Genomic DNA, 25919 nt, shown 5'->3' with positions numbered 1-25919 from the left:
AAGCAATAAATACTTGAGATCGGTTGTTGTTTACTTCGGAGAAAAGCGATAACCACGCGGTCAGGGTGGTTTACATGGAAATAGATGTTCCTTACGGAAAGTGGTTAAGTGAAAAATGACATTTTAGCTTGATTACGGTGTTCGGGAAGAAAAATTAATTGCAAAATATTGTGGAGACGATGCCAAAAGCTGAAACGTTTTGACCTACGTCTGAAGGGACTTTACCGTTTATTAGCTAGTGAAATGGAATATTTTGAAACTGGAACCAGCGAAGAATCAACTTCAACTAACACTGTTAATGACAATTTGGTAATTGGGGAAGGGAAAGCCGAAATCCTCTTGTCTCCGTCTAAAAAGGTGTTCTACAATCCTGTACAAGAATTCAACCGTGATTTGAGGTAGGTTTGCGGCTAGTATTTTATTATTAATACCAAGTAGGCAAAAAGAGTATTCAATCTTTTTTTTCTTATTTTAGTGTCGCTGTTTTGCGATTATTTTTTGAAGATTACGACAGGAAGTGGAAGAGAAATAAGCGAGCAGCTGTTTTAAAGTCCTTTCAAAAAATTATAAAAGACGGCGTCGAGGTATGGCTACCGTGCGAGGTAATTCCTACTTTTATTTTGACGTGATTTCAACTCTTAATTTAGTGTCAAGATGATTGTTGTAACTTGCGGGTGATTTTTAACTTCTCAGGGTGGATTCTCAATTTTGGAAGCATTATCAGCGACTGGGTTGAGATCAATACGCTATGCAAAAGAAATCCCTGGTGTAGCATCTATTATAGCCAACGATTTATCAGAAAAGGCAGTTGAGAGTATTAAAATCAATGTTCTACACAACAGAGTGGAGGAAATAGTCAAAACTAGCCTATCCGATGCATCGTAAGATATTTTGTTCGTTACGAAGGCATTTAATGTTGATATTTTGAACCGAAGACATCATTTTCCTATATACCTATTGATTCCTTATTCTTTTGCTCAGGATGCTCATGTATTCTCATAGAAGACCGTTAGAGAAGCGGTTTGATGCTATAGACCTTGACCCATATGGATGTCCATCTACCTTTTTGGACAGTGCTGTGCAGAGCCTTGCTGACGGTGGACTTCTCTTGGTAACAGCGACAGACATGGCTGTTTTGGCTGGCAATGCTCCAGAAACCTGTTATTCAAAATATGGTGCAATATCTCTGCATTCAAAGGCTTGCCATGAAATGGTAACTATATAAAGGGTACAGGGATAGAAATTTTACTCGCATGTCCAATCGTTATAAGTTTTTCTTGACCTGAATTTCATAGCATATTTATTGTTGAGCACAAGAAATCGCTAGTAAATTGAGCTCTATTGTTGTGGTCAGGTTCTAGTGGATTTGCTGGTCAAACAAAGACAAATGTGCGGTGGTTACTGCAGAGGACGTATGTTGTCACGAGTTTACCGGACATGCACTCCCATTATTCATCTCAGTAGAATTGTCTCCAAATTATTAATCTTATTCGGGTCGGGAAAATGGGGATTTGGGAAAGGGGTGAATCAGTCTGCACCATTCCCTTGCATTTATTTTATCTGATTTATGGTATTTAACAAAAGTTACATGACCTGAGCTGAGACCAAAATCATCTTTAAATATAAGCAGCATCTTAGGAAAGTACTGATGACCCTGGCAGAGTATTTGTAATGTTTCCTTATTTTTATCTCTGCATGAAGGGCAATCAGGGCCAGCTGGGGGAGGGGGCGGGAGGTTATGAATTCACTGGCTAACTCAGTTGTGGTAAGTTTACTCTGAACAAAGTCATTTGTTCCAAGTATGTATATATTATATATTTACGTCTCACGAGTTAATCTCATTAATTAAGGACCAGTAGCACCGCTTCCTTTGTCAGATTTTTCAACAGCACGATCTTATTTTCCAATGACTTCACATGTATGACTTGCATCTGTACTTGTGATGGGGTTACCAGTCAGGTAGTTAGTCAGCAGTGTAGTCGGCAGTATGAATGTTTAGGTGGAGTCACCAAACAATTAGTTGTTTGGTGACGACTGATTCATTCAATCGAAGGGCCTCCCCAAGTTACTGGATCTTGCAGAGGTGGATTCAAGGGGAGGATATGCTGTGGGAGAGTATTTCTTTGACCTTAATAATATTGAAAATAAATGTCAATTGTGGCATCTGAAAAATAATTTAGATTTTTTAGATGTACTGCTGCGATTTCTGAATAAAATTCAATATAGACGTGACACATCTTGAATTTAGAGGTTGTTCTCCATATAGATTCATGCATCGCTTTTTTTTTAAATTTTCCTGCAAAAGAAAAACAAACTGATTGTGAGGTATGATGTACAAATTGCATTCCCCATTATTTTAACAGGTGCTCACATAAACGCAATATGCTGTGTTGTTTTTGGCTGTTAGAATCTCTAATTTTGGACCACAAATGTGGAATATTAACATGAAACAGGGTTAACTCTTCATAGCACTTAATTTCATTTACATTGATTGGTGTAAAAGCCCTAGGCTGTGAGCTTCCACATTGGAAATGGAACGTAAGAAAAGGAGAGGGGCCAGTTGGGACTAACAATTGCATATGAAACTTAGGTTTGCATAGCACAGTGACCCAAGTGAATCGCAATGACGAATGCAATCCAGGTTTGTGAAGAAGAACTCGTGCATCAGTGATGCCCGAGTCACACTTAAGTAAATAAATAATGATTCAAAAAGGAAAATAATAAGAATGAAAGAGGCTCTCCTCTTCAGTGTTTGTGTGGTCCTGAGTGGCTCCCATGAGTCACCATCTCAAATGTTTACGAGGAGGAACTCCTATGGCAGTGGCTCATGTTAGTGGTTGCTAGTCAAGGGAGACTAGAAGTCGTGGTGTTTTACTGAGCTCAAGAAACCCTTCTTGTTCTATTCTAGTGTTAACTGATAAATGGATCCATGTGTTGACCCAATGCTGATTCATGTTGTGACCACTGAATTTTAGTCATTTTCCTCACTGGTAAAAAATCACAGTTTTCACCTGATCACTGCACTCCAAACACTCAAAATGATGTAATTAAAGGATATCTCACATTGCCCTGAAATTTGATGGGATGGTCTTAAGACTCCATATTTCCCTTCCGCCTTGGCGCCTTTCATCAAGAGTAGGCTAATGCCGACGCCGGGTTTCTCTCCACCCTTCATCCTTTCCTGTCCATCCCTAATGATCTCAGCTGTCGGTCGCCTCCTTCCCCTAAATGCTACTACTTCCCTTCCGCTCTTGTATTCGTCACGTCCCACATTGCATTGCCTAGACCGTGTATTAATTGGTCGATGAAAGTCTTTTCCCTCCACCTATGGACTTAATGATTATTATCAAGTGCACCTCACACACACGAACGTGTGCTACTTCTCGATCTTGGGAGGTCCCTTATTTGGACTCCCGCACCTTGTGAGCTCTTAAAAGTGCTGTAAGTGAGGCTGATGTTTTCTTTTTCTGAAGACTTAATTTGAAGCAGGAGTAGCTTCCACAAGCTTATGTTTTTCAGTTTGATAAGAACATAAACATAAAGTCTCTTTTCATTTCTGATGCAACTCTGGGAGAGTGTGATGATGAAAATAAAATGGGTTAAAAGGTAAAAGAAAAAGAATGAAATACAAGATGAATGGTCCGCCTCGGCCTCTTTTACATCCCGCTCTGCATGCTGGTATGATATTCAAAGTTCACCGCTTCCCAAATTCATTCCCATGACTGCTCCACCACCTTTCCTCTTCTCTGATCTGCATCACCTCAGCTTTCAGTCTTCCCACCTTACAATAAAAAAAAAACAAAATGATTCCCATGCCTGTAAAATTATACTGCATTTCAGGAAACATAAAAATTGTAAGGACGTACGTACATTTTTATGGCATTAAATAAAATTGAACACTAAATATATTTGCAATTAATGAACAGTATGATTGTAATTACATGCAGTGAGTTCTTTTTATTTATTTAATTTATTTTAAAACATTATCCACGTACAGCCGTAGTGCCAATTTGCAGTGAATAATATAACTAACATGAAAGAGGACAAAAGACAATAACAGCATAACAATAAACAACGAGAACCGAACATGGACAGGGGAAATATTTAATTTGTTGAGAGGTGGGATAAAGCTTGGGCGTTGAAATTGTTGCATGATAAGTGAAAGGGGTCGACAGTGTGAGGGGGAGTGAATTTAGAAGGGATGAGAGGCGAAATAGGAAAGGTGAGCGCTTGGTGAGAGATATCCAAGGAATAGGCAGAGATGGAGTAGGGAGCGGGTGTGGATGGAATGGGTTGGTATCCTGAAGTTGAAGAGAGATAGCAGTTCAGGGAAATCAATAGCGGAGTGTAGGGTGTTGTGGAGGAGTTTTAAATCAGCTTTAAGTCTGTGGTTTTGGGGACTAGAAATGGATGAAGAAGACAGAACAGCATTCGAGGACATATTGCGGTAATGTGGGACTCTGTGTTTGTCTATTATGGCAAAGAAGTGAGAGATGCAATCGAGGGATTTGAGATTAGTTGGGGATGAGGTGGACCAAATTGGGGAGCAATATGATACTATGGGGAGGGCAATTGTTGAGAGGTACGAATGGAGTGATATTGGATATTTAATTTCTGCGAAGTGGTAAAGGTGGTCTAATCGGGACATTGCTTTATTTTTTACAGTCTGTATGTGGTCGGAGTAATTTAGTTTATGGTCAGTTAAAACGCCAAGGTCTTTCATGGTTGTTACTCTATTTAAGGGAGTTGAGTTAATTGAGTAGTTGAACATCAGGGGTTTTTTTTCAGAGTAAAAGTCATGATGTTGCATTTTCCAAGGTTTAAGTTGAGCCTCCTGGTATCACACCATAGGGAAATTTTATGTTTGGCATAAATGCCTTAAAACCTTAGTTTACACTTTCAAGACTTTTATTACTGTTAGTATTAGATTGTTTTTGGATCCAGTCAAAGGCGGAGTGGATTGAGAACTACCTTTCCAGTAAAAAATCATCCCTAAAGATTATACAGGAAAGGCCTTCATGTCATTCAAAATTCTTTACTCCCAAGCATTTTTCCAGTAGTAGTTTATAGGGGAGGCAACCGAAAGCTGAGGCCATTTGCATTGCATCAGGGGTGGATGGGAAAGGGTGGAGGGAAATCCAGCGACGGTATTAGCTTACTCTTAACGGAAGACACAAAGGTGTCAAACACAGCTTTTAACGTCCCATCGGACAGACGGCGTACTCTTTCAAAGTGCTCTCCGCAAGCACCTCAAGTAAGGACCGGAACACCACTGAAAAATATCTGCTGTCTCCAGAATTCGAATCTGGGTGGAAAGCCAGTGCAAAAGCCACCGCATCAAACCGATCCTTTTGCTGTCAATCTTCAAATTTTCGTTGAATATTCATTGGGCGATAATGTTTTTAAAATTTAATATTATTTTTTAACTGACATTCATCTATTTTATAGGTGCTCTAAGAATGTCTGCTGCCATCACTGGAAAGAATGATAAAACAGCAGAATGAATAAGCTATTTTTCAATGCTTAACTTAAGATTTAAATTACTAATATGTAAAAGCATTTAACATTTTTGAATAGCCGAACCTCAAATTCTTGGGTCAGAAAGATGAAAGATGTTGTCATGAGTCATGCTATGTCCTCTTGCATCAAATACCAAAAAGGCCATAGTGTTAGTATAAATTGAAAAGAGAGTGAAAAAAGTCTTTAGGAAATGAGAATTGCTGTCAACTAAAATTGAGTGAAATTCCATACAGTAAACAAAGACTCGTACTTTTTCACAGATTTTATTATACGGTACGATGCGTTTCACCGACATGTGGCATCATCAGGTGCGTCCCTGATGATGCCGCAAGTCGGTGAAAGGCGTTGTACCTTATGATAAAAATCTGTGGAGAAGTACGAGTCTTTCTTTTTAGTATGGATATTAAATACTTCCACGAAGTGAAGCCTGAAACAATAGAATATATGAGTATTATTACTATTACTTTTTATTTGCCCAGAGATCACAATACAAAAGTACCAGGTGGGTGGTGTATGTAGATGATAAAAGGCACGTCAAAAAGGAGCAAAGACACACGCTCAATTAAGATACATTGAGAAAGAAATGAAGCTCACAGTTACATAAATGTTTGGTACAAACCCATGAGCATTGGCTGTAACATGCAATATCAAATTCAGAGAAATCATTGATCACCAACATGAATCGGACCATGACCATTGCTAGAAACTAAAAGTATGAACTTACTGGTCGGGAATATTGTTGAGATGTTCGTCAACCGAGTAGAGCATATTGCGCTTCAGATATCTTTTCAATTTATGCCTGAATGCAGCAGTTCCCTTTGTATCCTTGATACTTTTGGGTAGTTTGTTATATAATCTGATGCCCATTTCATTGGGTCCTAATTTCAATGCTTTAGTTCTTATATTCCCAAAATGGAAGTCATTTCTGCCTCTGGTGTAATGATGATGATAGGCAGAGTTAAGAGAATAGTTGCCAATGTTATTTTTTATATATAGAATTAAAAACATGATGTAGATGCACGGGAGTGGAATTTAATTCATGGAAAATGGGCCTTGATGGAGCATTGTGAGGTTTCCTGGTGATGTCTCTCATAGTTTTCTTTTGCATTTTAAAGATGGTTTGAGTAATAGCAGCTGATCCCCATAATATTATACTGTAGGTTATATTTGAATAAATTTCCCCATAGTACAAATTGAGTGGTACAGTTTTAATTGTACTTTCATGCAGGTGTCTTAATAAGTAGCAAGTTGAACTGAGCTTGTGTTGAAGGGCTTTTACATGAGTATCCCAAGAAATATTTGCACTTGGAGAAATACCTAGAAATTTGCATTCTGTCACACGCTCAATTGATTGGTCATTGATTTTTACCAGCAGATCATCTGACACGTTCTTATTGCGTGTAAAGTATACTATTTCACTTTTATTTACATTTAAGTCTAGAGGGTTGTCTGCACACCACTTGTTTATTGCAAGTGTGACAGACTTAGATTTTTCCACAAGGCTGGGATATGTTTGTGCTGATATTATTACATTAGTGTCATCAGCATACAACAAGGGTGTTATTCCATCATTATTTGGTAAGCAGTTAGGTAGGTCATTGATGTATATCAGAAAGAGGAGTGGCCCAAGGGTTGAGCCTTGTGGAACACCTTTGTTAACTTGGTATGCTTCGGATGAATATTTTGACCCATCAACTGATAACACCACTTTCTGAGTGCAATTATGAATATAGACTTTATCCAGTTTAAAGGAATTCCTCTAATTCCTATTCTATTGAGTTTAATTAGTGGTCTATTGTGGTTTACAGTATCAAAAGCCTTTGACAAGTCAAAAAACATTCCAAGAGTTTTGTGTTTAGCATCTAATGAATTAAGTATGCTGTCGATTGCCTGACATAAGGCAGTTATGGTAGACCTTTCAGATCTAAATCCATGCTCAGAATTTGAAAGTAGGAAGTTTTTTTCGAGATAAGATGCTATTTGCATATACATGGCTTTTTTGAATATTTTAGTAGGATTCGTCATGCAAGTATCCTCTCTCAAAGCCATTTTTTGCCATCTGAAGAAGAAATGTTGAATCACAATATGTGTCTTGTTATCCAAATTAAGAAGTTAAAGGAATATAGTCTTTTATCAACTTGTTTGTAAGAGTATGGTAAAATGTGAAAATTGCCTTGCTTCCAGTAGGAATATTGGTGCACAATTCCTACAGGTTAGGAGTATACCTTATTATTATTATTTTTGCTAATATTTCATGCAGATTTGGAGCTTGCCGAGAAAAAATGTTCCATGGATTTTGACATTTGTACATTTTTAAAAAGAGATATTTACATGTGCATGTAAAGCGTGTATATACCTGTGTGCCCTTGCTCTGTTTTATAATCCTCTGACTTTCAGGCACTGCGAATCGTCCTCCAGTGCATTGAATCCCATGCCAACAGATATGGACGTTACATTGTGCCATTGATGTCTGTCAGTGCTGATTTCTACGTGAGGGTGTTTGTGAAAGTTTTCACTGGCCATGCAGTTTGCAAAAGAACTACTAGGTAAGATTGCTCATGTTCATATTTAGATGAAATTCTCACTAATTATTTGTTTGTGCTAAATCTGATGTTATAAAGTGGAAAATTAATGCTTTGTAATATGTTGTCATCCATGCAGTAAACTGGCAATGGTATACCAGTGCACTGGATGCGAAAGTGTTACCTTGCAGCCTCTTGGCATCACTCAGGAATTGGAAAAACACACCAAGTTCTCCCTGCCGACTGGACCACCCGTTAGACAGTCATGCGCTCACTGTGGACACAGGCACCATGTAAGTCCCATTTACCGCCAGAAACATCATACCTTTTGCATTGGCGAAGTTCCTGTTGGGTTGATGCTGCAATGATGGAATGCTTCCCCTTTGTCGGTATGTTGTTCATGATCAGGAATGAAAATATAGGTTGATGCATGTGTTCCTCTTCTTCTGAGTTTCTCTGTTTCAGTTTACATTCTGGACTGCAGTTTTTCCATTCGTCCTTGAGGTGAAACTTACATTTGTCAACTTACATAGAGAACGGGTGGAAGAGCACCCCCTCATTGACCAGCATATGAGAATGGGCATATATCTATACATACATATATATAAATATAAATAAACATATATATACATATATATATGGACACACACACATATACATTCATATACAGGGTGCAGCTACATAACTTTTTGGAGAAAGCAAAACTCCTTTAAAAGAGGGAAGTTATGTTGCCGCACCCTGTATGTATTCTGACCCATGCACGCATATATGTATATATGCACATACATATATACATTCATATATACACTTGTATACTCATGTCAGTCATTGAAATAGACCTTATTAGAGTACCTATTCACCTATCATTAGGTTCACATTTGAATTTCAAGCATTGTTCTTTGGTGTGATATCCAAGTGTCCACAAATAAACTACAATTCTCAGGCATTGTTGGGAGTGGTGGTGAAGTACTAGAGTATATTGTTTTTTAAAAGGATTCAATCAGAAGTATTTATACTTCTGATTGAATTTTGGAACGTAGATAGATGTTCATTGTCATAGGATTGCTCTATTTTAAAAGGAATCCGTTTTCTCCTTCAATTCTGGTTGAAAATTTAATAAAAGTTTTAAAAATTACTCTATGATGACCAATTTTTTTTTTACATGGGTTGTAGCATGGAATGAAGAGCACGGTGTATTTTTCCACTGTTCTTTATTTGGGTACTACTGCTTTCAACGCTTGGACGTCATAATCAGGTTCGCCTAAGCGTTGAAACTGGTGGTATCAAAATGGAGAACAGTGGAAAATAAATTGTGTTCTTCATTCCATTGACATGAATTTCCACAAATTTGAGCCATTTGAAACCATAAAATACAGGATATAGCATGTATTCTATACAAAACCGTAGTTATAGGATTGTTTTTAAATACTTTCCAATAAGTTTTTTGCGTATTGTGTCAACAGCACAATATACAAAGATATTCCACTTGGCCTCTACTAAAGCAGTAGTATTGTTATAAACTTATAATGATACTATTTTTTTAAGATTTTGGGAAGAGTATTTGTTTCTTAGTACCAGGCCTTTCGGGTGTTTTTGGTGCAGACTGAACAATGTTTTAACTATGAGATCTTAAAAAAAGTATTTATCAAAAGGTATACTTAAGTCCCTAACTTGATTTTCTTTGTTTAATAGAGAGCAACAAATAATTGATCATATTACAACAACTCATATTACCACCCAAAACCACAGTTATCAGCCCAAAGGTTGGTTTGAAAGGGGAGTGTAGGGGCTCCCCCAATACTAAACCCAAAGGCATGTGAAATTCACACGTTCATCTACATCTACATCATTACCCTGCAAGCCACCAAAAAGGTGTGTGGGAGGGGGTGCAGTACCAGTAGGAAAGGGTAAGGGATGAGGGGGTTAGGGTTTTCCGAATGGATGGGGAAAGGTAAGGGGAACCTGCAAAAAAAATATATAAATATACTATTATAACCATGCACAGTCGCTACCTTGTAGGTTAATACTTATTATGCCGAGCCGGCTCCTGGGGGATTTCGATTACAAGAATTCTGGTCTCTTATTGTTCTCGGAAAAAATGACCATTTAAATCTGTCTGTCCTGCAGTCAATCTCTCTAATCTTACATTCGTGATCCCTCCGCCCGTAATACGTTGGGGTTCGTATTATGTTCTTAATGCCATCGGAAAAGGACCCATCTTTAAATGTTTTTAATAAGTTTAATCTATATTGTAAACGCCGCTGTGTAAGGGAATCCCAGCCTAAATTTTCTAGCAAAGTAATTACGCTACTGCATTGGTCATAGCAATTTTTGACAAATCCCCCTCCGCTGAACATTAGCAGGGTGTAGGGACTAGTTCCTTATTCCTTGTGCCACCACCCATTATTTCCCAGGGCAGTCGGGCACATAAAAATGTCACGCCGCTTGGATTAGGCTGAGGGTGGCTGGAGGCATCACTTGGTATTAAACGCATTCATATTGACACAAAAGTTATAGAATAAAAGTCCTAAAATTTAAATGAAAACTTTGTCCCTCTATATAATATTTTTAGCATGACCTTGTAGCAATTCATGGTTTTGTCTATTTTATACCTTTTTAATGTATTAATAGCATCTGCATGTGCCCTTAATAGAAACTGAGTTGTGGCAATAATGGGACTCGGCCAATCAGAATCAGCTGTGTGTCGTGCCCGGCAGCAGGAGAGTTAAGGCTTCTGTGGTCATCATTTCACGAAAACCTTGGTGAGCAAATCTGACGGCAACATGGCAGGAGATGCAGAATAAGAAGACTGAAGTAGTTAAGAAGAGGAACTTCGAATATTAGGACAATGTTGAAGGCAGGAAAATTAGAGAAAATAAAACAAGAGAGGGAAAGAGGAAACATAGATGTTTGAGGGCTGTGCAAAGTGAGATGGAAGAATAACAAGGATTAGTAGAGTGATAATTATAGGGTAATGTATGACGGAGAGGGCTAGAGCCTGGAAGGGGTTGCCATTATATTTAATTTAATGGTAGGATGAAGAATAGTCAACATAGAGCTAGCTACGTATAGAATATTACTAGTAGAGGTAAAAGCAGAACCGATGAACTTGGTCATTGTTCAGGTATACATGCCACTGAGCAATCGTAAGGAGGAAGAAATCAATAGGGTATCTGATCAGTTAGAAGAAATACTCACGTGTTCCTGCAGGGAAACATTTGATATTGATGGGGGATTGGATTGTGATGGTAGGCAAAGGAAGAGATGATGATGTCAGGGACTACGGTTTAGGCACAAGGAATGACCATGGGGAGAAAGCAATTGAATTCTACTGGAGAATCGGGTTAGTCATAACCAACACTTGGCTTTGTCACAGCAAAAGGGGTAGGTATACATGTAAAATGCCAGGTGACTCAGAGAGGTATTAGTCAGATTATATTATGATTAGGCTCAGATTTAGGATGAGTGTGAGTATTAGTCAGATTATATTCTTGTTAGAAACCGGTTCAGGAACAGTGTAATTATTTCGAACAGCTTCCCGGGAGAAAATGAGGACTCTCATCACAATTTAGTGGTGATGAAGTGTTACATCTGATTAGGAAAGATAAGGCAGGGATGGTGGATTAGGAAATGGAATGTAGAAGCATTAACTGTATTGACAAGAAATGGGTATTTGAGTAGGATGTAGGGAGCATCTTGAGTGGGGGAAAGGAGCTGAATATCATCGAGGTAATTGGAATATATGAAAAATGGATATTCAAAGTGGCAAAAGAAATTCCAGGAACTGTTAATAGGAAGAGGACAAGGAAACCATGGGTCATGAATGAGATGGTTAGAAAGATAGATGACCTGAGGAAATGGAAGAATGTTAACACAGAGTTACGCAGAAGGAAGTACAAAGAATACATTGAGAAGGGTAACAAACAAAGCAAAAGTAGCATGGTAGAAGATGCAGTGTGAAGATATGGAAAGTATTGAAGCAGAGGAAGGGTGAAATTGGTGTGTTATACACTATCAGGAAGTAAGAAGGGAAGATCTTTGTTAATAGTTAGAGATAAGTCAGGTAAGATAATAGTTGACACAAACAAGATCCAAGAGTGATGAAGGAATATATAGAAGGACTGTATGGTATAGAACATAGGCCAACAAGGTTAGACATCGAAAGAGAACAGGACATAGAGGAAGATAGCTTAGGTCCAGACATACTCGACGATGAGATAGAAAGGGCATTAAGGGAGATGAAACTAAATAAGGCTGTGGGGGTGGATAACATTCCCTCGGAACTACTAGAACGTTTAGGAAACTGTGGAAGAGGCTATATGGGCTGATTCGTAGTATTTATGAGGAAGGAATCTGGCCGGAAGACTTTCTTATATCAGTGTTAGTTCCTATTCCAAAAAGGTAAAGGCTACATCATGTTAGGACTACAGAACAATAAGCTTGATATCCCACGCAGCAAAAGTCTCCAAGCATTGGATTAAATCCCATAATACGTGATGGCCTTTTAAGTGGTGTTGAAGGGCATGTGCGTAGTGATTTTTAAAAGTCATACCACAAGTAACACTAGGATAAAATATCCATAAATGCTGAGGGCAAGCATGTCTGTTAGAGAGATTAAGTGTGAGTTGAATGCCTCAAATGTAGCAATTTAAAATTAAGAAAGAACTGGGAGGAATCCCTAGAAGGTGAATTAGTAAGAGGATGGGAGGTCCAAAGTTGCTTCTTAAGAAGAGCATGAGCCCATTGGTCGGCATGTGAAGGGAAATCCTTTTTTCCAACTGCAGCATTTATAGAAACTTCCGTTGCAATCTATGCATGCACACAAACGGTGAAGTTGGCAATTGCATTTTTCAGAACTGGATCTTACTGTCAGTAAATTATTTTAAAATAAAAACAAGTGAACTTATGCTTTACATATTACAATAGTTCTCAGAAATAACTGTAATAGTGCTGCGGTTGGCGGAGATTATGTAGTATGCATTTCTTCCACTATGGAAGCTTAGCAGCACAAATCATTCTGAGTTCATTTTTGGAGCATGCATTTTTGTCATCAGGGAAGTTTGTGTTCATTCGAAACTGTTTGTTTTCTAAAAGTAATTATTTTATTTCATTTTAAAACATTATCCACGTAGCAGTTCAGGGAAATCAATAGCGGAGTTTAGGGTGTTGTGGAGGAGTTTTAAATCAGCTTTAAGTCTGTGGTTTTGGGGACTAGAAATGGATGAAGAAGACAGAACATCGTTCGAGGACATATTGCGGAAATGTGGAACTCGGTGTTTGACTATTATGGTCAGTTAAAACGCCAAGGTCTTTCATGGTTGTTACTCTATTTAAGGGAGTTGAGTTAATTGAGTAGTTGAACATCAGGGGTTTTTTTTCAGAGCAAGAGTCATGATGTTGCATTTTCCAGGGTTTAAGTTGAGCCTCCAGGTATCATACCATGGGGAAATTTTATGTGAGGCAAGTTGAAGGTGAGTACAGTCAGAAATGTTATTAATTTGCTTGTAGATCTTGCAATCATCAGCGTAGAGAAGTGTATGGACCTGGGAGAAAAGGAGTCGGCAAGGAAGATCATTGACGAATAAATTGAAAAGATATGGCCCAAGGACACTGCCCTGGGGAACCCCAGACGTGACAGGAGACCAAGAGAAAGAAGCATCCGAGAGTATCACACGCTGGGTTCTGTGGGTGAGAAAGGTAGAGAGAAGGCTAAGGAACACACCATGAATGCCGAACTGTTGGCTGAGTTTATGAAGGAGGAGTTGATGATGCAGGGCGTCGAAAGCCTTGGAGAAGTCAAGGTAGATGGTATCAAGTTGACTTGATTTGTCTATTGCCATGACGGCGTGGTGCTGAAAGACAGTGAGATTTGTCAGGCATGATCTGCGTGGGAGGAAACCATGCTGCTGAGAAGATGAAAAGGGAGAGGTGAAATAATAAATCCTGTTGAGAATAATACGTTCACAAACGGAAGACAGGATTGGAAGCAATGAGATAGGGCGATAGTTTGAAACATCATTCTTGGGACCTGTTTTATGTATCGGAATGATATTAGCCCATTTCCATTGAGGAGGGAAGGTTCCTAGGGAAAAACAGCGATTAAACGATTTCGCTTACTCCCTCGTTTTTCGTTTGGGCAGATGCAAGTGAACAGTGTGCTGGCTGTGAAAGTTTGCTCCCTACTTGGTGAAAATTCCACAGAAACTGTTGTGATGTTGGAAACAGCTTACAAGGATTGTTCTATGGCAAAAACTCAAGACCTCGCTCCGTGCACTTTCATCTTGTTTCGTTGAATGAAGAGCGACATGAAAGGACAACATTCTGATGATGTGGAAGCAGTGAGGGAAAAAAAACAAGGCAGAAGCTCAATGCAACAATTTCAGAAAATTAAATTAAAATCATTCGCCTTGACTAGGATCCCTCAATGTCCGGTCGAGTGCTTTCGCCATTTGAGGTATCGAGGTGTCCTCTAAAACTCTGAAATCAAGGTGAATGATTATGACACTCTGAAATTGTTGCATTGAAATGCATATTAGCGGATGACTCCGTTAAAAGTCACTGGTGTGGCATCTCCCTCAGTTTCTATGGATTTTGTCGAAGGCAGGAGCTGTTGGGTATCAAAACAGATGAGTTAGAAAAAAGTTTCGAGGAATGGAATCGCGGATTGGACAAATGTATTAAGTTTAATGGAGAGTACTTTGAAGGTGATAAGATTGTTTTGTAAAAAATTAAATACATTGCTTTAAAAATAATAATTCTAGTTATTTTTGGGCACCCCCTTGTACTTTAGATTTACCTGTAGCATAATAATTGACAATTTTCAGTAGTTCTTATCTATTTCAGTGATACATGCTAGTTATTTTTCCTTTGTGCAAAATACTGAATCTCAGACATAATGGCAGTAAGCACTGTACGACAAGAAGGAAGGAATCTCACACCGACTGGACTGGATAATGACTTGTCAACTCAAGAGTGCATTCTCGTTCCCCATTTGAGAGAAAATGGCACCTGCTTCTAATCAGATTACTCTCTTGCAGATTCTCCTTAGTTTAATATCTCCCCATATAATGTTTATAACTTGTAATCTCATTTTTAATGTGCTATTGTTTTTGAGATAGCAAAGGCAAAATGGTAGTGAAGGAATGCTGTAAGAAAATTGAATAAAATGATGGGATTGGGTAACTTTTATTGCCCAGCGTGCCTTCTCCTAGGTTGCAATCTGTTTTCTTCGTTGTATGATTGGGAGCCCATAGGAAGGGTCCCTTCCCCTAAAAATCCTGCCTCACGGCACACCACAAGAATGTGCACTGGTTTTGGTGGCCTTGTTGGTTCATTGTTTATAGTTTATTCATGCCAAAATATGTTGCAAAACTATATGATGTGTACACTCTTATTTGCTGGAATATAAGACTCAATGAAAGTTTTACTTGGTAGAAAATATGGTGCATCATAGAGAATCAAGTAAAAAGAGTTGCAATAATCATATATGCATTATGAATTCATTATTGGTTCAACCTAATGAATATTGATACCTACTAGTAATCTGGTATGTACTACTAACATAATTGATTCAACCTCATTATGCGTTAAAGTCAGAAATCAGTTGATTAATCTTGAAATATGCTGATAAACTTATGATAGGCATATTAATTGATAATCAGCCAATTTGTATATTGGTGCATTTCTATGCCAAATATGTCCTCTGCTCATATCCAATGCAGTGGGAGAAAATAGGTCCACTCTGCTTTGTCCCACTCTTCTCTGCAAGGAAAACAAGCCAAAGGAAGGGTGATTGGCAGTGGTTTTTAACGTTGATATCATTCAAGTTACATTTTATCATTATGCAAGCTTGGTTCATGGAATGCTTGAATCAATGTTATTTGTTTTTCCAATAACTTAAGCATCATTTATGTATTATCTGATCATAATGAGGTCATGTTTTAAGTATTGTGAAGCTTGCATGTTTCATGGCTGCTGGCCAGCCCCTATAGTGCAAAGGAGTGGACCTTTGAACTTGTTGCATTTTCCCCTCTATGTGGTTATTCACTCTGAACTTTGCATCAGCATGGGATATTTATTCACGAGCATAATGTTGTGAAAGATTGAATCCTAGAAATTGTGGGTGCAACTGCTATGCATTTGCAGTTATTTATTAACATTCAATTTATTTCTAATTGACCATTCTTGTCATGTCAAGAATCGTATGAATTGAGGGGGCCCTTTATTTCTTAATAAATATTTAGCGTAGCTCAAGTAATAAAGTGTAAGTAGGTTTTACTAATATCATTCTTAGAAGTAGAAGTCTTCCAGCTTGGGGTACGTTTTTGATGGATGCTGATCAAACACTCCGCTGGACTCCAAAGCCCTTACTAATCTTTCCCAAATTATCCTTATACCCCCAAATTACAATATGGCGATAACTCATTCTGTAGCTCTGCATTCTTTTTGCCTTGATTCATTCCATTCAAGATTCTTTCTCTCCCTCTATCTTTTTTCCCAGTCCTCAACCCTCTTATTACCATTTCATCAGGGTCAGGCTCAACCTTATGGGCATTTGTCTTGAGGAATAAGATACAATTGTAAAATTGACAAAAATATTATTACCACGGTACTATCAGTTTCATCACATAGGTGATATATTCAGGTACCATATTAACCTGCAGATGTCACCTATGTGATGAAACTGCCGGTACAATGTTAATAATATTTTCATGAATTTTGCATTTTGTGTATCTCTATTACCATCTTCAGGATCCCATTGTGTCTTAATGTCTCCTAAATATTCTTCTTTGCTTTCTTCAGATTTCCCCTAATGACCTCCTCTCTCTCCCTTCCATGCCTAAAACTTCATTCTTTGTTTTCCTTTCTGTCTGCTTTATTTATGCAATTCTTCTCCTCATCTACGTCTCTAAAGACCTCCAGTATATCCTTATCCTCCTGTTTGAACAACCAAGTTTCTGAGCCGAACTAAGCTATGCTCCGTATTAAAGTTCACCTTACACTTTTCTTTAGGTCTTTCCTTGAAGTGCCTGCCATCAACTCTATTCTCTTTTGAAATGCTTCTCTCCCTGATGCATTTCTTCTTTTGATGCCCCCACCTCTCTCCAAGTCCTCAACCAGAACATTCCCTGAATAATTGAACTTTTTTACCAGTTCTAACAACCCTCAACTTGAATGCTTATTGAAGTTATCCTATTTCTTGAGAATCTCATTATTATTCATTTTCTAATGATTAATTTTGGTCTCGTACGTATCACACTGATAATGCAATGCATTAAGTAACATTTGCAACTCTTGAGCGGACTGATGCTTGATCACCCACAAATATAACTGATTTATAGAGTTCCCCAATTACTTCAGGCACTTTTAAGAATTAAAATTGTTCTAACTAGCCTTAGGCTTATAATACCTATGAGAGGACACACTCTTAAGTAATTTACTCTAAATTCAGGTTGGTGGCCCCATATGGACGGCTCCAATACACGACGGAGACTTCCTGCAGCGTTTGAGTCAGAGGCTCTCCGAGGACGAAGGGGATGTCTCGTACGGGACAATCACGCGGATGAGGGGCTTTGTTGCTCTGCTCCAGGAGGAACTCCTGGACGTTCCCCTCTACTACACCGTGGACCGCCTCTGCTCCGTCATCCACGTGGAAACCATGCGAATGGTGGTATTCAGGTACTTGCATCATGTTTCCCCTCTTGCCTTGAACGTGTATTCTTTCCCTCCACTGAACCAGAATAAAGTGCCGCAAGGCACGGGCGGCACAAGCAATTTGGATCGGGCATTGATTGGAAAATAGAAACCATTTGGTGCAGATGAAACTGGGGTTTATACAACATCTGCTCTTGTGTACATAAATGTGTCCATAATCCACGTGGTGAATGCAAAGAGATTTTAAATATCTATTTTGAGATTAATTGCATGGATTACTTGTTGAATGCAAGAATATAATATGTGCCAACAGATGTTATTGCATTTATACACAGGGATCGAGATGGTGAGGTAGCTAACATACAGGCTTCCCACCGAGAGGGACCGGGTTCAAATCCTGGAGACAACAAATATATTTCAGTGGTATCCCGATCCCCACTTGAGATGCTTTGTGGAGAGCACTTTGAGTGAATGCGACGTCCGTCAGATGGGACGTTAAACTGCAGACCCCTTGGCGCAAATTACCATAGCTTTCGGTCGCCTCCCATAAAAACTACAACTACTGCATTTGTACACATTTGTTTTTTGCTGAAATTTCCTGTGTAAGCTGAATATGCCTATTTTTCTTCTTTTAAATAAGTTAAGTTTTTTGTCGTATAATTATTTTTATGGCTATATAAATGGCAATGGAGATTATTAACAGACTCCTCAGCACAAATTTCTATAAAGAGTGTATTAGGGTAAGAAATGTTGTACTTGTGAAAAATAAAACTCGATAAGCAATACATTCAGTGTGATCCCTTCCACCTCCTCAAGTGTGCGGGCACACTGACGCAATCCTCTGGAGAGTGGACAGTTTTTTGCTGCACTCTTATTTGCTGAGAAGTTTAAAGTCACTTTGAGGAAGTGCATAATTATTCCCAATGTGCTACAAACAGATGCATTCGCTATAGGGACACACTCCTGACACTTTGTTTGATTGGAATTTATTTGCCATCCATCTTGTGCTACCACGGGACTCAACCATTCACTTTATTTCGTCCAAGGATTTGTTGTATAAATATAGCGCATGTCAAAGGAAATTATGCAGTTGCAAATTATAGATATCCATCGACAGATTAGAACATACGTTTGAACAGATATTCACAATTTTTTTTTAATAGTGACATTTTATTGAGATTCCTCACATTGTCTGGTAACTTAATAAAAAGAATGAGGCCCATATTTTTAGGCCCAAGTGCTGCATTTTAGTTCTCGCAAATGATTGGTGCAGGTTTTTAGAGATTCTGGGATAATAAGAATGATAATCTTTATTGCTATTGTAGAATTGAATTTTGCACTTAACACTAATGGATGTTGTTGTTTATATATATATATATAGCCTCTTCCATGTTTTCATAAATATGTGTGGGTTGTGGTAGTTCAGGGGTAGAGCGTTGGACTACTGACCAGAGGGTCCCGGGTTCGATTCCCAGGCAAGTCTCTGGTACCCTGAAGCTCTACCCAAGTTATGTGATTTTTCGGGCACCAGATCTTCCTGAAAAACCATAACCGGCTCATGGAAAGGCACTGGCCCCCCTAGCTGATGTTTGAATTTCACATGCCGTATAGGGCTTAGTACTGGGTGAACTCTACCATCACCTATCTAACCAGCATTCGGGTTGATTACTGTGTTAATGGTTAATATATATGGAAGAGGCAAAATGTGAAGCTTCTTAAAGAAGATGCACCGGGGTGCATTTAAAGATGCATTGCACATTTTTTGAACAGCCCTTTTTTGTATTTTATATTGACTTGAATATTGGTTATGATAATGCATGTAAAATTAAGCAGGGAGTAATAAAAATGAGTGAATTTCATTATGAAATGACAGGAAGAATGATGAAATGAAACAATTTGGCTTTTGGTGTCCTTTAAATATCGTTGTGTCCATTAAAACTCTTCTTTTTATAAACCAGGGTCAAAGACTTCGGCCTATCAGGTTCAAAGGGTATCTTCATTCTTCTCTCATTTTGATTCTGGCCATTCCATGCATTTTTTTCTGTGTTGCAGGTCTGCATTGTTGAATGCTGGGTACAGGGTTTCTTTCTCTCACGCATGCCGGACGTCCATAAAAACAGACGCTCCGGTTGCATTCATATGGCACATAATGCGCTCCTGGGAAGTACTCCACCCCGTGAAGAGAGAGAGAATCTCTCCTTCTAGCCCAGGCTACGGCATCCTCTTCAACCCTTCACTCATCAAGCAAACGCAGCACGAATTCCCCCCCGTCAACTTTGAGGTGCATCCACTTGCCAATCCCCCCTCGAGAAAGTTTGGCTTACTTCGTTTCCAGGAGAACCCTTTGCCAAATTGGGGACCTGGGACCAGAGCAACTCTCATGACTGAAAGGTATACAGATTTACCTGCTGAGCCAGTACCATATTTAGCGCAGAATATAAATCAAATATTTGGTCAAATCTTTATCCAATGATCAATGTTGAATCATATACTCTCCCCATATAAATAGACATCCCTGCTCTATTAATCAGATGAAAAAACACAGTATGAAGATGTATTGGAGGTACAAAACTCTGAGGGAATGTTTGGTGATAAACTCAACCAACTTAAAGTTTCACGGGTGTTTATAAACTTTTTCAGTATAGTGGTGTCCTAACTCGAATGTCACTTTTCGTATTACAAAGACATTGTCCTCATTAGCATACATTTCATTATATTTTAACTCATGAAACATGCATCTGAAGTCGACACTGATTATTTAAAAACATTTTAATATTTTTCAAATCAATTCAATGAAAGAGCTGCACAGTTGCAAGACTTGCATTGATTTTCCATGCTAGATGTTTAATTCATTCTCCTATTTGAATGTGTGATTCGTAAAACAATCATTGAAACTTAACCAGAGCACTTGGATGTTAATAAGGGAGGAGGAAAATTTGAGAGCTTATGATTACGTACTATGTAAGGTGTGTATGCATTTTAATTTGAAATAACTTCAATTTCAAAATTAGGGCGATTGTGTGCAAGCGGCAGAGTAGAAGTTTTTGAATTGAAAGATAAAAAGATGCTAGTTTGTATTTACAATGTTTTATAGGGATCATAAAAACCTACAGCTGGCATTTGTATTGGAACTGTTTTTCATGTTAAATTTCCTTCATTCAAACTGGTGATGTTTTTCTAATAATAGTGCACTTCTAATTTATTTCAGCAATCGATCTCAGAAAAAATCTCAAATCAAACAAGGGAAGCGGAGCAAATTTGTGAGCACTATCAATGAAGAAGATAAAAATGATCAAGATGAAATTTGTCGGAAACATCCGAAAACTGATTGACAGGCTGGCTGACTTTATTTTTAAGATTTGGATGCAAATTAAGTTATTTGTTGAGAATATCTGTTGAAATGTAATCTTTGTGGATTGTACTTTTACTTCAGTAAATGTATATATGTACTTTGAAATTGAATGCATTCCATACTTGAGTGTATTATTGTGCATTGAAAATCCACTTTCTTGCCGTTATGGATATATATGAAATTAACTATGTTCAAACCATTCATCAATGTCAGACTGCTGTGAATATTAGGTGTAATTGTTTGGCTTAAGGTGTACACTCCTGGATGAACCGACAAGAGAGTTAACTTCCGCAGTTGTCATCTCACCGAATTCCTTGAAACAAAATGGACAGCGGCAGAGAAGAGGACTAAACTAGTTGGAGAAGAGACTAGGAATATTATGACAGTGCTCAGGAGAGGAAAATAAGAAAAAAATGAAGCAACCGATGAAGAGAGGGAATGTTGGTGCTTAAGGATGCAAGTTAAGGCAGCAGGGATCAGTGGAGTGTTATTTGTTGAATAGTTAACAGGAGAGGAGAAGAGTGCAGCAAGGGTGGCAATAATAGTGAAAGAAAAAGGAGGAAGAAGCATTGTAAAAATAGAGCAAGTGACTGATGGAATATAAATTTTCAATACAAGTAAAAGCTGAACCAACAAACTTGGTGATTGTTCAGATCAACATGACACCAAGCACTCGTAGTAAGGAAATAATCGGCCAGATGTGCGAGTGAGAACAAAATGGCTGATGTTCCTGGATGGAAGCATTAAATTGTGATGTGGGTTTGGAATGCTACAATAGGGGAAGAAAGAGATGGTGATGAGGTGGGGGGCTATGGTTTAGGATTAAGGAATGACTACAGGGAGAAAGTAATAGAGTTCTGCAGGAGATTGGTTAATCCTCATGACTACATGATTTAGACACCACATCAGCCATAGGTGCACATGGAAAATTCAGCAAGATATCGATTAGATCATATTATACGAGGGCCATTCGAAAAGTAAGGTTCCCTATTTTTCTTTTCATGAAAAATCAAATATATTCTCAACTTTGCATACGTCGTTGGAAAGGTAGAGCATTCAGCTATTTTCCTAGGTAGTCGCCTTGACAATCAATCACTTTTTGCATCGTTGTAAGCAGCTTTTTAATACCGGCATTGTACCTTTCTCCCGCCGCATCACGAAGCCAACCGACAACTGCTTCTCCGATATAAATTCATCGCCATTTAGTGGAAGTGTAGAGCGAGAAGTGTATGGACATCAAAGTCATGTGGAAGTGGTGCAGGGAGTTTTTTGATGGCTAGGAAAACGTCCACGATGAGCAGCGGTGGGGGCGGCTGAGTTTGCCGGAATCAACGGTGGCTCCAATTGATGAGATGCTGCGCAATAATCGGTGTATTACCCTTCATGAGATAAGGGAAGGCCTTAATTAAGAGAGTGGCTGCTTCATTGTGCAGAATATTGTGTCGGAGGTCCTCGGTTTCAACAAGGTGTCTCACCAAAGGAATGTGTTTGCATCATGACAATGCACGTCCACATGTGCCACATCAAACGACCACCCTACTCGATGAATTCGGCTGCTGGGATATCATCGACCACCCTCCTTACAGCCCGGACGTTGTTCCGAGTTACTACCACTTGTTTCCCGCTCTCAAAAAACACCTTGGAGGACAAAACTTCAAGTCAGACGAGGAAGTGCAAGAAACAGTCGTCAGTTGGCTTCATGACGCCGCTGGAGAAAGGTACGACGCCGGTATTTAAAAGTTGGTTACAAGTATGCAAAAAGTGATTCATCGTCAAGGTGACTATGTAGAAAAATATCTAAATGCTCAGCCTTTCCTACGATGTACACAAAGTTGAGAATGAATTTAATTTTTCATGAAAAAAATAGGAGACCTTGCTCTTTGAATCACAGTTATCATGTCAAATGATCACGCAATCATAGTTAGTCACAGACTCAGGAACAGGGTGATTCATTTGCACTTTCCTGGGAGTCGATGTGGACTCGGATAACAATTTAGTACAATGTAGCATAGCATCAAATTCAAAATAATAGGACATGAAAGACAGTTTTGTAAATAGAATGTAGAAGCATTAACGTGAAGTACATTAAAAGAGACTATAGAGGAAATCATGAGAGGAAAGGATGCTGGATACTTAGAAGAAAAATGAGAACACCAAAGAAAGAATATCAAAAGCTGCAAAAGAAACTAGGTAAAGTACAAGGATACCATGGATTATGGACAATATGGCTAGAGAAGTAGAAGGGAATGAAGAATGTGAACAGAGTTAGGTAGAAGGAAGTATAAAGAGTTAAATAATAAACTGATGTATGAAAAAATTGGTGACAGGAACAGTGATATGTGAGAAGTATATCAAGGAAGGGTGACATTGGTGTGCTATGCAGGAAGGTTAAAACTCTCAGGAGATAGAAGGAAAAATCCATGCAAATAGTTGCAGATAATTCGGGAAATTTATTCATTGAACCAGAAAAGATTCAAGAGAGATGGAGGAAATATATAGAAGAATTAAACGGTGAAGATGGTAGGCCAGTAAGTTTAGAAAGAGAAGTTGAGGATAGTTTATGTCCAGCCTTACTCAATGGTGAGATATAAAAACATTAATGGTATTGAAATCAAATAAACATAACAGTTTCAGGTTTAAATATGTGGAATTCCTTCATTATGAGGGTAGAAAAGAAACTTTACGCTTCCACAATAAAGATGTGATATTTCACGACCATGGTTTCGACGCTGCGCATCATCATCAGGTAACTTTCATTAATATTTTTTTGAACTAATATAATCTGGCTCCAAGAGGAGAGGGGGTAAGGGAGAGTGGGTAAGTTGAGTTTAGGTGCAGCAACTTATTAATGGTCTAGAGGAGGGGGAGGGTATGTATTGGAAGATTACTGGCTCAAATTTGTGAAAGTTTATGTTAATTAAATGATCATTAAATGAAAAATACTATGTAATACTCCACCGTTCTTAGAAATAGTGGCAGATTGTTTCCCCAAAATACGGCATCAAGAGCACATGAGCTTGCGATTGGGTTGTCAGATATAGTATTACCACCAAAATGTATTATGGTGTCCTTCAACGTCACCAACATGTTCACAAGTATCCCTAGGATGGAAGCCCTGCAACAGGTGCAACTAGCTGAGATAGCCCTGGTATAGGCCAAAACACTACCTCCTGTGCCAAGTGAATTGTGTGATTCATTGGCATTATGTGTGAATCAAAGTAGTTTTGTGTTCAACAGTCAACATTATAGACGTGCAGCCTTTCATGCCATGTTACACAGGGTATGCAATATTCCAGTGTAACCACACAACAAAGAAGAGGAACTCCATATTGTAAAAAATTGCAGTCAACAATGGTTACAGGGAAATAATGATTGACAACATGTACAACAGAAAACAAACACAGATAGCCCAGAAATCTACATACCACACATCTAAACTTGACCAGGACTGATGGTAAAGAATTCCATTTCGTGGCAACATTTCACTCAGGATACAACAAATACTCTCCGGAAAAAATCAACGTAGCCTTTTACATCACACATACTTCAAAAACCATATTAGGTTAACCCAAAGACAAAATTGACATAATGCAACAAATCAGGGTTTATAAACTCAATTGTGCGGACTGCAACGCCATCTGTGTTGGACAGACAGGGAGGACAATCGGTATTAGGATCGAAGAACACAAATCATGCTTCACAAAGAAAGACAACAGATCTTAATTTGCCAAACATCTCTCGGACAAGAATCACACCAGTAACTTCATAGCAGACAATCTTCACACAGAAAAGAAAGGACGCAGGTTGAATGCTTTGGAGGAGTTGGAAATTTGGCAATTCCTTCAATCTAACATGTTTGAGGTGGTCAATGAAACATTATACCTCTCCTGTTCCCCAACTCTCCTAAAATTATTATTAGACTCCAATTTCTTTCCACACCAAGGCGGTGATGATCATTAACCATTCCTTAATAAAGATCAAACCATTTTGGATAAACACTCCCCTAATTAAATGTAGAACACAATGTGTTTATTTTTTTCTGCCGCTAATTCTGAGAATGGTGGAGTTTTACTTTGTGTTTTTTATTTAATGACCATTTAATTAATATGAACTTTAACAAATTTGAGCCAGTAACCTTCCAATACATACCATAGACCACTAATAGGCTGCTGCACGTAAACTCAACTTACCCTCCCTCACTTACTCTTCCTCCCTTACCCCCTCTCCTCTCCATCCCTCCCCCCTTGGAGACAGACTATATAAGTAAAAAAATGTTAATGTTTGTTACCTGATGATGATGCGCAGCATCGCAACCATGGTCGTTAAATATTAAATCTTTATTGTGGAAGTGTAAAGTTTATTTTTTACCCTCTGAAATCAAATAAGGCTGGACATCATTCCTGTGTAACTTCTTTAAGTTTTGGAAGGAAGAGTTTTTATGGTCTAAGTTGTAGCATATATGAAGAAGGAATTTGACCGGAATATTTCATTATTTGTTTTATTTCCTATTCCAAAATTGGGATAGGTATCCATACCCTTGGACTACATAGCAGTAAGTTTGATTTCACATGCAGCTTAGGTGATTATCAAAATCATTAAGGAGAGAATGGAAGACAGGGAAAATGACTACTAAGGGGTTGATCAATTTGGGCCCTGGTAAGGAAGAACTACAAGTGTTTCCAATGCAGCAATGAGGTCCCTAATGGAATACAATCGGGATGTAATTTCCAATTTTATCGATTTCGCGGAAGCAGTTGATACAGAAAATTGGGTTGAATTAATGAAAGTGTTGCAGAGAGTAGGAGTAGATTGGAGGCATGGGAAACTCATTCGCAACATAAATCAAAATGAATAGAAAATTTCCAAACTAT

General features: G+C 38.4%; 1 protein-coding gene across 1 annotated transcript; it reads left to right on the top strand.

The window, feature by feature from the left end:
* The first annotated feature begins 19 nt into the window (after positions 1-19).
* On the top strand, positions 20-21153 carry Trm1 (tRNA methyltransferase 1). The gene is made up of 9 exons (XM_071586181.1): positions 20-398; positions 476-602; positions 694-881; positions 982-1213; positions 7918-8066; positions 8182-8335; positions 17494-17720; positions 19749-20087; positions 20905-21153. The coding sequence occupies exons 1-9, from the start codon at positions 244-246 to the stop codon at positions 21026-21028; spliced, it is 1695 nt and encodes a 564-aa protein (XP_071442282.1). The 5' UTR covers positions 20-243; the 3' UTR covers positions 21029-21153.
* The last annotated feature ends 4766 nt before the right edge of the window (positions 21154-25919 follow it).

The sequence above is a fragment of the Hetaerina americana genome, unplaced genomic scaffold, assembly GCF_022747635.1.
Source record: "Hetaerina americana unplaced genomic scaffold, ioHetAmer1.1.p SCAF_21, whole genome shotgun sequence".
Classification (NCBI taxonomy): domain Eukaryota; kingdom Metazoa; phylum Arthropoda; class Insecta; order Odonata; family Calopterygidae; genus Hetaerina; species Hetaerina americana.
Note: the sequence above shows the minus strand (reverse complement) of the source record. Positions and strands in the feature narration are given on the sequence as shown.

What these genes read in the sequence shown, in the direction of transcription:
- Trm1 (XM_071586181.1), top strand. Translation starts at nt 244, where the DNA reads ATGGAATATTTTGAAACTGGAACCAGCGAAGAATCAACTTCAACTAAC. An exon ending in AGGTATGGCTACCGTGCGAG is followed by an intron (nt 603 to 693) that starts GTAATTCCTACT and finishes TTAACTTCTCAG; the next exon opens with GGTGGATTCTCAATTTTGGA. An exon ending in GCAACTCTCATGACTGAAAG is followed by an intron (nt 20,088 to 20,904) that starts GTATACAGATTT and finishes AATTTATTTCAG; the next exon opens with CAATCGATCTCAGAAAAAAT.